General features: G+C 39.7%; 1 protein-coding gene across 1 annotated transcript; it reads right to left on the bottom strand.

Moving 5' to 3' along the window:
- Positions 1-4,599: 4,599 nt before the first annotated feature.
- Positions 4,600-5,245, bottom strand: K441DRAFT_661095 (uncharacterized protein). The gene is made up of 3 exons (XM_067648827.1): positions 5,129-5,245; positions 4,899-4,963; positions 4,600-4,868 (listed from the first exon to the last, which is right to left on the bottom strand). Exons 1-3 carry the CDS (start codon positions 5,181-5,183, stop codon positions 4,698-4,700), a joined length of 291 nt encoding a protein of 96 aa, XP_067503229.1. The 5' UTR covers positions 5,184-5,245; the 3' UTR covers positions 4,600-4,697.
- Positions 5,246-14,336: the final 9,091 nt, after the last annotated feature.

The raw sequence follows: 14,336 nt of genomic DNA, 5'->3' as shown, positions 1-14,336 counted from the left end.
GCTACTCCTACTCTTTAAATCAATAATAGCGTTTGCGAAGAAATTTAATGCTTAAGGTGTCCGTATTTAGTATATAGATAAGGAGCAAGGTATAGGCGCTAGGGTAAAAAACCTTATCTAGCTTAACAGAGGTATTATTAAGCAATCGATACTAGATACCCTAGCTTAAAATAGACCTATAGAGAGGTTAGGAAGAGCCATTTCCAAATAAGTAAGGACTGCTATTATTAAAGCAAAGTTACCCGTGGATCTATGGCCCAAATTCGTACTCCTTATAGTGTTCCTACTTAATTAAACTCCTATTAAGTCTATTAACTAAAAGACCCTATTTAAGATACTATATAAATAAAAGCTATGGCTAGCAGGACTTTATATAGCCGGATCTTTAACCTACGTACTTATTAAATACAGCATTTCTAGGAAGGTAAAGTTTAAGTCACAAGCCTAAATAGGTTATCTCGTTAGTATAGAAGCTTTAAATATCTATAGGGTATAGATACTAACTACTAACCGCATTATCCGATTTTGTAATATACAAATTAATAAGTTAAAGAGATATTAATCTCCTAAAACACTAGAATACCTTATTATCTCATAGGCTTAAAAGGACCGTTTTTAGTAAGTCTAAAACCTACTAGATAATCTTTAAAATAGCAGTAAGGACTAGATAAAAAACTTTAACAAAGAACTAGATATAAGACTACCATATTTAGCAAATATTAACGTTACTCCTATATTAAAAAGCATTTAGATCTTAACAGAAGAACTTTATTAGCTACCTACCCCGGAGCTAACTCCAGAACTATCTATACCCTCTATATCTCTAACGCCTTAACAAACACCATCTACGGTAGTATCTACGCCATAGATATTATCTACTACTTGGTTATCTCCTAAAGACACCAAACCACCGTTTGTAGATTCTACACCTCATTCCAAACCTTAGATAACAGCAGGCTCATCATTAGGGGGTAAGAGATATTCTAGCCGTAAAAAGCGGCCTATAGCAAAGAAGAAAGTGTCACGGGACTCACACGCTCTCACGTCCCTGCGCGTTTTAACATTCTTGACCCGTACTCACGTTCGTCCCAAAACACCTACACACGTTCCCCTATAACCCCTATTTATACCCGACCTGGCACACGAAGAATCTTCTTCTTCATCCAAATGTCTTTATATCAACCACGCATAGTTACGCGTACGTAGCCTTCTTTAATTACTACCCTATTTAGTACATTGTATTCCAGCTCGTGCCCACTTCCGTGACAAAAAGATATGCTAAATCAGGATTTATAACGACGAGCCTTTGCGGTTTAAATTAATAATGGTAATAATATTATCAATCTAGATATAACACCATTGGCTTACGCTTTCTATACTACTGCTATAAAAACGTACGGATATTAAGACGATTTTCCACCACTACTAAAGTCATAGAAAGAAATACTTAATTATAGGTACGCTATAGAGTTTAAAGTAGCTGCTTATACTAAGATAAAGGCCTTAATAGGAAAACACACCTAGGACGAGGTATAACTAGTTAAGAAGGTTTATTAACTTTCTACTATATAGGTCTTTACATATAAGGAAGATTTGGATGGCTTTATTATAAGATTTAAAGCTTATCTAGTTATCCGCAGAGACCTTTAAGTAGTCTTATAAGAAGAGGTCAAAGCTATTACGGTAGCCTATTAGACCTTCTATCTGCTCTACGCTTTTATCGCTAGTTTTAACCTAGACGTTATATAAATTAACGCCGTTAACGCCTTTGTTAATGCCTTAGTTAATAATAAGGTCTACCTTATTCCCCCTAAGGGTATAGACCTACTACCTAGATTCTCTCTCCGTCTAAGAAAGATAATATACGGACTACGTAAATCTCCCAAATTATAGTTCTTAGAAATGTCTACTGCTTTACGGAGTATAGGTTTAAAAGCTATACTAAATAAGCCGTGTCTCTATATATACCCTACTAAACCTATCTTTATATTCTTCTACGTTAACAATATCCTAATTATAGGACACCTAAGCTATTAATAGCAGATAGAGGATATCCTAAAGCAGCTATAAGATTAATTTGAGATCCGCCAAATACCTCAATTCACGTCATTTCTAAATACTCGTGTTATACAAGATCGACAAAAGGGAAAGCTCTAGCTCTATCTAGATTAGTATCTTAAGAAGCTAGTCTTAATATACCATCTAGAATATCTAAAGCTATTAGCTACACCACTATTGGGCTAGGAATTGACATTATATAAAGGAGAAGCTATGCCAAATTAGATAAAAGGATATTAACACCATATAGGTTCTGCAATATATCCGGCATCTACTATACAACTAAATATCGCTTTTTCTATTAGCAGGCTAACTAAGTTCTTATAAAATCCGTCGCTAGCTTATCTTACGGAGATCAACAGATTGCTTACCTATCTCTATAATACTAGGTACCTCGCTCTTAAGTTCTCTACTATTACGCTATATGAGATAAACCAGGTTCTAAAAGCTGCGTCTAATACTAGCTTTACTAACAATGCTCTAATATAACGGAGCTTATAGGGCTTCTTAATAAGCTTATTTAATAGGTTAATAGCATAGCAGGTAACTAGATAAAAGGCAGAACTCCTAGCTCTCTCGCATATTAGCGGGGAGGTTAAGCATATAGTTCGGATCTTTAAAGTTATTAGATTTAATCCAGAACAGGACGTTATTATTAATTATAATAATCAGCAGTTAGTACGGATTGTAACAAAAGAGACCCCTACGGTATCTACAAAACTCTAATATATAGATATCTATCAATTCTAGCTTTGCTAAAAGGTATAAAATGGAAGCTTTGTCGTATAATGGGTACCGATAAGTAAAATAGCTGCAGATAGACTAACTAAAGCTCTCTTAAAGCAAAATCATTAAAAATTCGTTAAAGTAGTAGGGCTTTAAGATATTAGATATCTAATAAACTAACAATTAAATCATAAAGCTCACTACTAGCTCGTCTATTATAACTACCTAATCCAGTAATCCAGCTCTGCCGCTCTACGCCAGATCTAAGGGGGTGTGTTGGCCACGGAGGTAGCTTTACCTATAGGTAATATTGACCTATGACGACGGCTGTTAGACATCAGTATTAGCCTAATATCGTCTTATTACACTACCCTCTAGGGACCCCTATAGGGGGTTAATTCTCTTATATATATTAGGGCTCTTAAAGCCACCTTAAATAAAACAGATCACTTATTCAATTCTATATCTCTACCTACCAACCAGCTAACATTATTTGTCTTAATACCTACCTAGCTGAAAGTGTTAGCGACTCAGTTAATTAAGGCACGAGTACGGCAAGAGGGACACGCAAGCCTGTACAATTGGTAGTCTATTAACGAGAATATCAAAACAAGGACTAGAAGAAGGTTGAGGAAAGGACACGTCTATATATATAGCGCCAAGGCTCCAGACGAGCCCCTAATAAGGGTCTGTAATAGTGCCGTAATATTACCCCCCCCTCCGCAAAAGCCTGCCCTCAGGCTTTATAGTTATCCTCCCCGTTAAGAAAGCCATATTATAGATCCGTTCTAAATTGTTGTTGCAGGTGGAGCAGCAAGGGTTAATTGGGTAGCTGCAGGTAGAGTAGTAGAAGTCGGTTGGTTTAGGTAGCAGTACGGTACTAGCGTTAGGATTAGTGTTGTAGGCGTATTAGCGCGACGTCTTGTTAGTTAGGTTAGGTCAGGTTATAGTGTAGAGAGTGGTTAAGTAGGACCTAGACCAGGGGCTAATTATCTAAGCTCCTTACTAGAGAATAGTTAAGTAGGTTCTAGGCTAGAGACTGGTTAACAAAGCTCTTCCCTAGGGGTGCGGTCCTGATGTTGTCCTTAAAGCTTAGAGGTATAGACTAATTGACCGTCGCTATAACGCATCCGATTCCTCTATTATTTAGTAGAAGAAGTAGATCTAATCCTCTATTAAAGCTTAGAAGAATTACTAGGCTCCTAATATATAGACTTAGGGCTACGTCTTCCTGGATCCTCTCTTTTAGCTACCATCAGCAGTTCTACAAGATCTCTTCTCTCTGTATTAGAAGGTACCCATATCTACACCGATATTACCCTACTCGGCTAAGACCTTTAGTCGTCAACATCTTATAAAGAGGTTAATTCTAATCCTGTTACAGAATCGTTGTCCTAGTCTTCTCGTGCCCTAACTCGTCTTAACCTATTATCTATCTCTACCTTACGCTTTCCTAGGCCTTAGCGTTAAGGTCTTAGGGGTTTAAGGACGCTATACTATAGGCCCTATATTATAGCCAGGGCCCTTAAACACTTATATAAATGCGCGGTAACTGTATCCTCTAGTTCTATATAACAGCTAACGTTAGTATCCCTTAAGGTAGCCCTCTTCCATCGTTCCTAGTCTCGTACTAAGTAATATCTTACAAGATCTATTAGGGTCTTAGGGTCTAAAACAAGCCTCCAGAAGTCTTTAACTCTATTAGGAAAACCTTTAGCCACAATATACCTATAGCAGTCTCCATCCTAAACATAAGCTATAATAGGTTTAATCTAGTCGTCGAGCCATTTTTATATAGAATTTAGTTAAATATATGTGTGGTTATTAAGGCTTTACGTCTAGTTAAAAAGGCTATTCTTAATATTGTCCATTTACATTTCTAACGACATTACTTACAACTTAACGTCGTTAACTTATGTCTTGACCTCCGCAACCTCCGTCTTAATTTCCGCAACCTTCTTATTAACCTCGTCAACCTTCTTGTCAACCTTATTAACCTTCTTGTCAACCTTGTCAACCTTCTTATCAACCTTATCAACCTTCTTATTAACCTCGTCAACCTTCTTATTAACCTTATCAACCTTCTTATTAACCTCATTAACCTAAGCTTTAACTTCCACAACCTTAGCCTTAACTTCTTCAACCTTTATATTAACTCTTTCTACCCCCTCTTTTACCTCTACTACCCTTATAGCCTAGGAAGCATTATTATTGTATAGATAGGCCGTTAAAGTGCTTAAGGTCACAATAGCGTTGTTAAGGTAGGGGTGGAGATCCGTAGAGAGGTTCTTAGGTCGATGAGGTAGGGTAATAGAGGTAATAGTGTAATTAGAGACCTTTTAACGGAGGCTCTTTAACATAGTATAGGAAGGTTCGAACGGAAGAGCTAATAGAGCCATACTATCGGTAATATTGCTACTGGTTCTATCGCGTATATTTAATGTCTAGGTAATAGATACTCATATATTTTAATAAGAATAATAATAGAGTCCTACAGGGTAGGCAGTTGTTAAAGGTTAGATTTAACTTTAATTACGTACACCTAAGCGAACTAATGGCAGAGGCTTACTTAGAAGTTAAGACATGTAGGTTCTTTAAGTAGTCCAAATTAATTCCTTTTAATTTTGATTTAATCGATTAATTTAACCAAATCGTTCCTTATTCGCTGGCTGTATATTTAAATAATTAACGTCTAGTATAACTGGTCGTTAAGGTCGTTCGCTTTCAATTTAAAAGGGTTAAGAAGGGTCCAGTTAGCGTCTTGGCGAAACCTTATTTTGACATTTTAATTCGTCAGTTCGTTCGTTGGTTGGGTTGTACGGTTAGGGTCATATACTTAATTTAATCGTTTATACCTCCCTAAAAGGCCTTAATTTAATTAATTCGATTTAGTAATAGGCCTATATTAAGGCTCTAGTTTAATTAGATCAACCCAGTCGAATTAATCTAGTATTCGCTAAATGTAGGGGTATTAGGTAATTTCTGGTAGGTTCTTTTAGGGGTCCTTATCCGTGCGTGTCTGGTTCTTAGGGTCGTGGTTATATTTATATGCTATTCGTGTTCCGTTTATATTCCGTTCGTATTCTTAGGGTTTTAGTTCTAGTTCTAGTTCTAGTTCTTAGGGTCCTGTTCTATATCCTTAGGGTCCTGTTCTATATCCTTAGGGTCCTGTTCTATATCCTTATAGATATTTTTAAGTTCCTTCTTAGGAAAAAAGGGTGGTTGGTCTTAATATAATGTTAGCGACTTAGTTAATCAAGGCACGAGCACGGCAAGAGGGACGCGTAAGCCTGTACAATTGGTAGTCTATTAACGAGAATATCAAGACAAGGACTAGAAGAAGGTTAAGGAAAGGACACGTTTATATATATAGCGCCAAGGCTCCAGACGAGCCCCTAACGAGGGTCTGTAACAGTGCCGTAACAGAAAGGGTCTATAGCGGTACCGTAATAACTACCTTTTAAAACTACTAAGCTACCTTAAGAATATAGTAAATAGTAGTAATAAAGGCTTAGATATTAAGTTCGTTAAAGAGGAAGTCTTATATCTTATTAAGATACGCGGTAGGCCTTTCTTTAAGGTACTTAAGTAGTTACTATAATTAAGCAAAAATATTAATAAAAAACTTAATACTATGCCAAGAATACTGACCTACTTTTAATACTCTAAAAGAAGGCCCGGTCTACCTAGTTTTATACTAAATAGCGTATATAGTTGGCCCTAAAGGTCCTAGTTTAATTAAAGCTTATAAATAGTTGTTTTTAATAGCCCTAAAGCAACCGCAATATTAGATACGTACTTATTAAGATTTAAATAAAGCTTAATTTGGTTTATAACCTTAATTAGAAGATAACGGCCTATTATAATGGCGTAAGCAGGTAGAAATAATCAATTATATCGATTTCTATATAAAATTGGGTGGTGCGCGATAACCGGCTTTACTCCGGCGCAAGTTTACGATATTTCGGCAAGCATAGTACCTTATTTAACTTATAAGCTTTAACCACTAAATATAGGTTATTTTAGGCCGCTCTTTTAATACTATAGGAAGCAAGTAGATGACTTTTGTTAATGTGGCCACTTAGGCGTAATAAGAAATATTTTTTAAAGCTCTACCAAAAGGTGCGTATGTAGGCATTCATCTATCCCTTACAACGCCGGCGTCCATCTACAAATGGTCTGTGCGAGAACACCAAATCAAAACAACGCGTATAATGTCTAACCATGCCTTCTAAATATACTTCTAACGATATAGACTTTGTTAAGCCGACTTAATATAATATTTAACCAAATTGCGTCGCAAAAGAACCCCTTCCCGAAGCCCTGGCCGCTACTTAATTTTAATCCTTTCCACATTGATGATTTTGATTTAACTGATTCTATTGGTCGATTCTTATCGATAACAGATGGACGCAAGTCGGCGTTGCAAGAGATAATACAATTTACAGCACCTGGAAAGCTATAAGCCTTCTACCTTATAATCCTACTACTATCTTAAAGACTCTTACCTATATAGAGCCTTTTAGAAGCTAGGATATAGAGAAATTAAATACAGTTAACTTAAAGGGAGTATCCTATGCGCTGTTGAGGTCGTTTAGGAAATCTGGCCCGTGCGCGAACACTAGATTGCTCTCTACCTTAATTAAACTACCATAATAGGTTATAAACGTTCTTCTAATAATACAGACTTTGTCCAACCTAACCAATATAAATATATACCAAATTCGAGTTTTATTATCACGATATTGCATTTCAAATCTGGTTGGTTTGCTTACCAAACGACCTTTCTTAACAGCGCATGGGATAAGGAAGGAATGACTCTACTAAAGCTTAACGTTACTATATTAAATAGAGCCGTTCCAAACCCCCGTGGGTATAATTAGGATTAGGCCCACCTCTCTTATATATTTAAGTGCAATCTGCGGCCTATAAATAAGTGGATTAATAGGTTGTTGATCTAAAGGAGGACCTCGTAGGAATATAGTAGTCGCCTATACAACCAGTCGACGCGCGGGTCTACATCACTACTATAACGTAGTTAAATTAATTCAAACGATATCACGATCGAAATAGTAATACAAAAGCTTCAATTTGGCCTATTTGAAATATATAAGCTCGTTGTTGATTTTATTATAAATTGATCAAATATCACCTGTATATGGCTTACGTTATGCTGCCATCTTAACGAAGTCGCTTTTTCGCTCCATTTATCTCGTAAGCGACTTAGCCGGCAAGGGCAGAACTTAAGGCGCACTCACTAATACTAAAGTGTCACTAGTCTCCGCCTAAATAAACGCCACTTTCTTTTAATCAATCAGCTATCTACCAACCTTAAGTTTGCCCTGTAGTCTGAGGCGGAACTCTATAGAGGTACAGCGGTAAAGTAAAGGCATAGCGCTAGCAGGGGGTTCTCCCGCTTACCCTAATATAGTAGTATTATAATAGCCGCTTAAAATAGATGAATTCTCTTAATTCTATATAAATTAATACCTAGTAGAGAGACCATCTGTATTAATTACAGCCTAGTATCGTTCCTTTATACTATTAATTAGCTCCTCTAGTTTATACCTTCCTACCTTCTCCCATATATCCTTTACTGCCGCACGCAGCCTGTTATATAATATGTTTTTAGGGTAATTATCTTAAAGATAGTTTTTTATAAAATGCCACACCCTCTTAATAGGGGTTAAGTTAGGAGAATAAGGAGGCCAGAAAATAATAATAATCCTATACTTTTATAAGTCCTTTTTTATCTTCCCTATGGTATAGCCAGGAGCCCCGTCTTATATAAGAATTAAGTATATACCTTATCTTCTTATTAGCTTAATATAACTATAGATTACTAGCACTATATATACATAATAAGACTCCTAGTTAATTAACCCCCAGTCTTTCTTTTAAAAGATCCCTGGCCTAAGTACATACCTATAAAAACAGCCCTAAAACATCCATCTATTCTTTCTTTAATATCTCTCTATAATATAAGTTAGATTCCACTCTTTTTCTACTCTCTGTATAACCTATATCTATATATATCTTCCACCTATAATCTACGTCTTGTTAGTCTATAAGATTTAGTACCATTACTTAAGTATCTAATTAATATGCTTACAAGCCTATATAAGTTAAATTTCCTAATTCTTCTCTAAAATTAAAGGCTTACGTATAGCTAAACATTAGTAAAAGCCTTCGCGAAGGAAAGCAGTGCGAATAGCATCCTTTTTAATACTAAAGTCTAAAACTTTAGCTAACTTTGTAAAAGATATTTGCTAATTAGTAGATAACGTATAAATAAACTTAACTAGCTCTTTAACCTATGCTTATATAAGGATAGGAGGCCGGCCAGATTGCTTTTAAGGGGTTGCTTACGCTCCATCTTTATATACTCCTCTTATTTAACGGATAGTATAGCTAAGTTGTTTATAGATTTAAGAATAAAACTACCTAATTAAGTGTAATAGCTAGCAGTTACGTTTTTAATCTTGCGTAAGCTCGGGAGCTCTTAGCCGGCGAATAGAAGGGTAAGGTATAGGCCCTATAGGCTCTTATAAAGGAGGATTAAGTATACTAAGTACAGCTAACATTTATAAAGGCTAATTAGTATTAATATATACTAAAAAGTATAAGGAACGCAGTGCAAGACGCGTAAATTTAATATTTTGTATATGCTACTGTATTAGGGTAAGCGGGAGAACCCCCTACTAGCGCTATGCCTTTACTTTACCGCTATACCTCTATATGGCGCTTAACTTTAATTTTCGCAATTTTGTATAAGAGACACTCTCTCCTGTATATTTAACTCCCTAACAATACCTATTTAACCTAATAAGCTAATAAGTCGAGTTAGACTAGTCTCCTCTACAATCGATTACTTTTTTACAATAGGAATATATTAGTAGGGGGGCAGTCTCTTTGAGCTTGGCGACGTGCACGTAACAGTGCATGGGCCACCTTAAAGGCGATCGAGCTCTCATAGTAGATAGACACCGACCGACGCGTCGTCTCTACGAAAGTCTCTACGAAAGTCTCTACGAGAGTCTCTACGAAAGCCTCTACGAACGTCTCTACGAACGTCTCTACGAACGGCTCTACAATCGCCCATACAATCGTCCGTACGAACGTCTCCACCATCGTCTCTACAAACGTCTGCACGAACGTCTGCACGAACGTCTGCACGAACGTCTACACAAACGCCTGCACAAAGCTCTATACAAAGTTGTTACAGGCCTTCAAAAAAACAAGCCTAAATACAAGCTCTATACAAAGCTCTGCACGACGCTCTACTTAAGGCTCTACTTAAGGCTCTACTTAAGGCTCTACTTAAGGCTCTACTTAAGGCTCTACTTAAGGCTCTATACAAGGCTCTATACAAGGCTCTGCTCGAAGCTCTATCAAAGCTCTACCCAGTTATATACTGCCGATGAAACGTATACCGACCAGCTCTGGAGTCATATTGGACAGTTCCGAACCCCAGAATGTCAAGCATCAGATGGTTCGATAGAGCTTCGAGCAGAGCTTCAAGCAGAGCTTCGAGCAGAGCTTCGATCCTTGGAGGAGTTAAAGAGGCTAGAGGAGTCGAAGGGTTATAGCGCAGGTCGCCACGTTGTCGTTGGTAATACCGCTTGCTTCAAGGCATTAAGAGAGGATTCGCGCACGAGTCGGCACAACAAGACACGTCAAGAAATTTCGACCTGTAATTTTAGAACTTTATATTAGCTAAAATGCATAAATAAGTACATAGATAAATAAAGCGGCCCTTAAAATATAATCGATTACCTTTTAAAGTGGTTAACTAGTCAACTGGTGAAGATATATTGCTCTTTAGTAGCGTCGCGTTTAATTAATGAGTCGGCACCTATACATTTTCGCACCAAAGGCCCTCAGACGGCAGCCAAGACAGCATTGTTAAGTAATTTTATCACACTAGTAATGGTCCAGTAAAGCTATACTACTTAAGTACTAGCGAGATTTACTGTCTTGGTTGCCGGCTGAGTCGCTTACTGAGATAACACTCCATGCCAACCATGTAGACATGTTGGAATTACAAGGTCATGGGGTCACAGCGGAGGTGTCTTGAGGGTCTAATTGATGATAGAGATGACGCAGACGATGAATATTGATTAATTCGTGATGCAGTAGATGCGGTTGATGTCTATGTAGATTGCATGCAGAGCTCGGTCTTGCAATATGTCCAGAGCTTAGTCAGCACCCCTAGCGCTAATTCTGACACTCCCCCATGCTGACGACGCTCTCCTCGTCTGGTCCTAAATAGGCAATTATAAAGCTATTCCCAAATACCTTATAAGTGCCATTCGGCCTACGTACAGAGGGAAAACCTAGTAGGCGAAAAACCTCCGTAACTTGCTCCGTCTCCGTCCGTTACTAGTATATATACCACTTTAAGTCGACCTTTCTAAACCATGTTATTCCGTACGAAGAGGTATCGAGTCTCGATATGCTTGGCTTTCTGGTAGTGTTTCGTGTCGTATAAGAGGTCAACCATACCCTTATTGTCGCAATAGAGGGTAGGAATAAAGGGGCCGTCGTCATCGTCTCTCTCCCCCAGATCTCTCGTTAGCTTCTCAAGCCATACTGCTGACCTTACTCCTTCTAATGCTGCCATAATCTCTACTTCTATTAAGCTTAATGCCGTCAACTTCTGCCTTTGAGCCATTTAGATCGCCGCTCCCCTATAGCGTATGGCTGCTATGCCTTGGAATAATATCCGATCGTGTTCGTCGCATCGTTATACTTAAGGGGGCAGATTACAGTTGTCCATTTTTAGCCGTTAATCTTAATTAATTTAGAAGCCTATGAATACCTCTACAGGACCTAGGTCTTTACATCTACAATCAGCATATCGTTAACGAGTAATAAGATATATACTTCATTTCCATCTAAAGCTATTCTCTCGGTGCCTGCTTTCTTACAGCGGCGGCTTAGCTGCCACCTTTGCCATTAGGAACCTAAAGGTGTCGTATTGTATGATAGACGCATGTCTCGAAATGGTCGATATTAGGGGTCTGCTTATCACCCTAAATGCATAGTCTTACCTTAATCTTCCTTCATCGGCAAAATATGGTACCCTTTTAATGGCCTCAATGGCTGGTGGTTGACGCAATTGGCGCGCAGTTGAGGTCATTTGGCAACTCGACCGACTAGCCTATGTCGTGTTTTTTTGACACGCAGCCTGCGCGCAGCCTGCGCGCAACCTGCGCGCAACCTGCGCGCAACCTGCCAGCAATCTACGCATTTGGCAACCATAATATATTTACCTCTTTTATACTAATAGCATATTTTAAATAAATAAAAGCTATTTAAAGCTATTATAAGGCTAGCAAAATAAATATTATTATTTAGATAATAATATAATATAGCGATGTCTTCTACCTATCTACCTATTGACTTACCTACCTGCCTATCTACCTACCTGCCTGCATCGCCTACCTGTCTACATTGCCTACCTGTCTGCATTGCCTACCTATCTACATCGCCTACTATTGCATCTGCCTACCTGTCTATATCTGCCTACCCGTCAGCATCTACCTACCTGTCTGCATCTACCTACCTATCTGCATCTGCCTGCTATCTGCATCTACTTACCTATCTGCATCTGCCTGCCTTATCTATATCTACTTACCTGTCTGCATCTACCTACCTGTCTACATCTACCTACCGTCAGCATCTACCTGTTTATGCCTAACCTGTCTGGCTACCTTAATTCGATCATCGATCAATCATTTATAGTCGCGCTGGCTAGCGTTGTCGTCTGGCTCTGGCGACAGTCGTCTAGTTCTGGCGACGGTTCGTCTGGTTCTGCGACGGTCGTCTGGTTCTGGTAACGGTCGTCTGGCTCTGGTAACGTCGTCTAGTTCTGGCGACGCGTCTGTTCTAGCGACGGTCTCTGGTTCTGGCGACGGTCGTCTGGCTCTAGCGACGGTCGTCCTGGTTTTGGCGACAGTCGTCTACTCTGGAGACGGTCGTCTGGTTCTGGCAACGGTCGTCTGCTCTAGCGACAGTCGTCTGGCTCTAGCGACGGTCGTCTGGTTCTGGTAACGGTCGCTGGTTCTGCGACGGTCGTCTGATTCTAGCGACAGTTGTCTGGCTCTGGCGGTAGTCGGTCTGGCTCTAACGACGGTCGTCTGGTCTGGCGACGGTCGTCTGGCTCTGGCGACGGGTCGTAGTCTGGTAACGTCTCTGGTTCTGGTAACGTCGTCTTTCTGGCGACGGTCGTTCTGTGCTTAGTAACGGTCGTCTGGTTCTGGTAACGTGTCGTTAGCGATATACTTTTTTTAATTATTTTTGGTTTTTGTCTGTATATTTATCTTATTTTGGTTTTTTTTTGAGTTTTTATTTCTGTCTAGTTCTACAACGGCCTCGGTGGTGCCTTCTGGTCCTGGTGACAGGTAGACTGGATGTAAGAAGAAGGTAAGGTAAAAATAAGGCGCTATACTGTGACACGGTAGACGTATCTGGTTCTAGCGGACCGATCAGCTCGGTAGAGCCTCCGTAGGCAAGCTTCGTGTAGAGCCTTGTCAAGCCTCTTACTAGAGCTTCGTTAGAGCTTCGGTAAGCTTCGCGCAGAGCCTGTGCAGGCTTCGTAGAGCGCCTAGGCATAGCTTCGCGCAGAGCCTTCGTTCAGACTATACGGCAGAGTTCGGGCAAGCTTTGTGCAGAGCCTCCGTACGCAGACCTCCGCAGAGCTCTGCAGAGCCTCTGTAGCGTCAGAGCTTCGTGCAGGAGGCTTCGTGTCAGAGGCTTCCGGTAAGCCTCGCAGAGCCTCGCGTAGAGCCTCGTGCAGAGCCTGACGTGAGCTTCGCAGAGGCAGAGCTTCGTGCAACTTTTCGTCAGAGCTCGTGCAGAGCTCGTTCAGAGCTTTGCGAGTTCGGCCAGAGCTTGGTGGCAGAGCTTCCGTAGCAGAGGCTTCGCGGAGCCTCGCGCAGAGCCTCGTGCAGAGCCTACTTTTAGACTTCGTCAGAGCTTGGTGCAGAGGGCTCTCTACGCAGAGCCTTCGTGGCAGAGGCCTCTGCCCAGAGCTTCGGCAGAGGCTTCTTGCAGACTCGGCAAGCTTGCGTCAGAGCTTCGTGCAGAGCTTCGTCAGGAGGTCGTGCAGAGCTTCGGCAGAGCTCGCAGAGGCTCGGCAGAGCTTTTTCGGCAGAGCCTCTGTACGTAACTTCGGTAGAGAGTGTGAGACTCGTTAGAGCTCTGTTTAGAGCTTCGTTAAGCTTTCGTAGGTTCGGTTAGACTCGTAGAGCTCGTGTAAGCCTTAGGAGACGCTCTAAGTAATAAACTTGTGTGAAAAAATTTATTGCTAATAGTATAAACGTTACCTTAAGCATCAAGGAATATACAAGCTTTTAAGTTTTAAATAGGTTAAGCCTGTAAGAATATATAGTAGCTATTAGTAGGCAACTGCGGTCAAGAATTATATAGTTAGCCTTTTTAAAGTTTGTTAAATTAGTCAACGATTTATTGAACTTTTAGATTTGTCAATGCAATGCGTGTCAAGTTGCAATGCGAATGTCGAGTTGGTCAAATGCATGTCATACGCG

This window comes from Cenococcum geophilum (assembly GCF_001692895.1).
Source record: "Cenococcum geophilum 1.58 unplaced genomic scaffold K441scaffold_25, whole genome shotgun sequence".
NCBI classification, from domain to species: Eukaryota; Fungi; Ascomycota; class Dothideomycetes; order Gloniales; family Gloniaceae; genus Cenococcum; species Cenococcum geophilum.
The sequence above is the reverse complement of the archived record's forward strand: the minus strand, read 5'-3'. Positions and strand labels throughout refer to the sequence as shown.

Bases quoted from the DNA above. Each gene is read 5' to 3' on its own strand.
- K441DRAFT_661095 (XM_067648827.1), bottom strand. From the start codon at position 5,183: ATGGCTCTATTAGCTCTTCCGTTCGAACCTTCCTATACTATGTTAAAG. The intron at 4,964-5,128 runs GTTAAAAGGTCT...TAAGGGTAGTAG, and splicing joins TACTATGTTAAAGAGCCTCC to AGGTAAAAGAGGGGGTAGAA. The intron at 4,869-4,898 runs GTTAAAGCTTAG...GAGGTTAATAAG, and splicing joins TTAAGGCTAAGGTTGTGGAA to AAGGTTGATAAGGTTAATAA.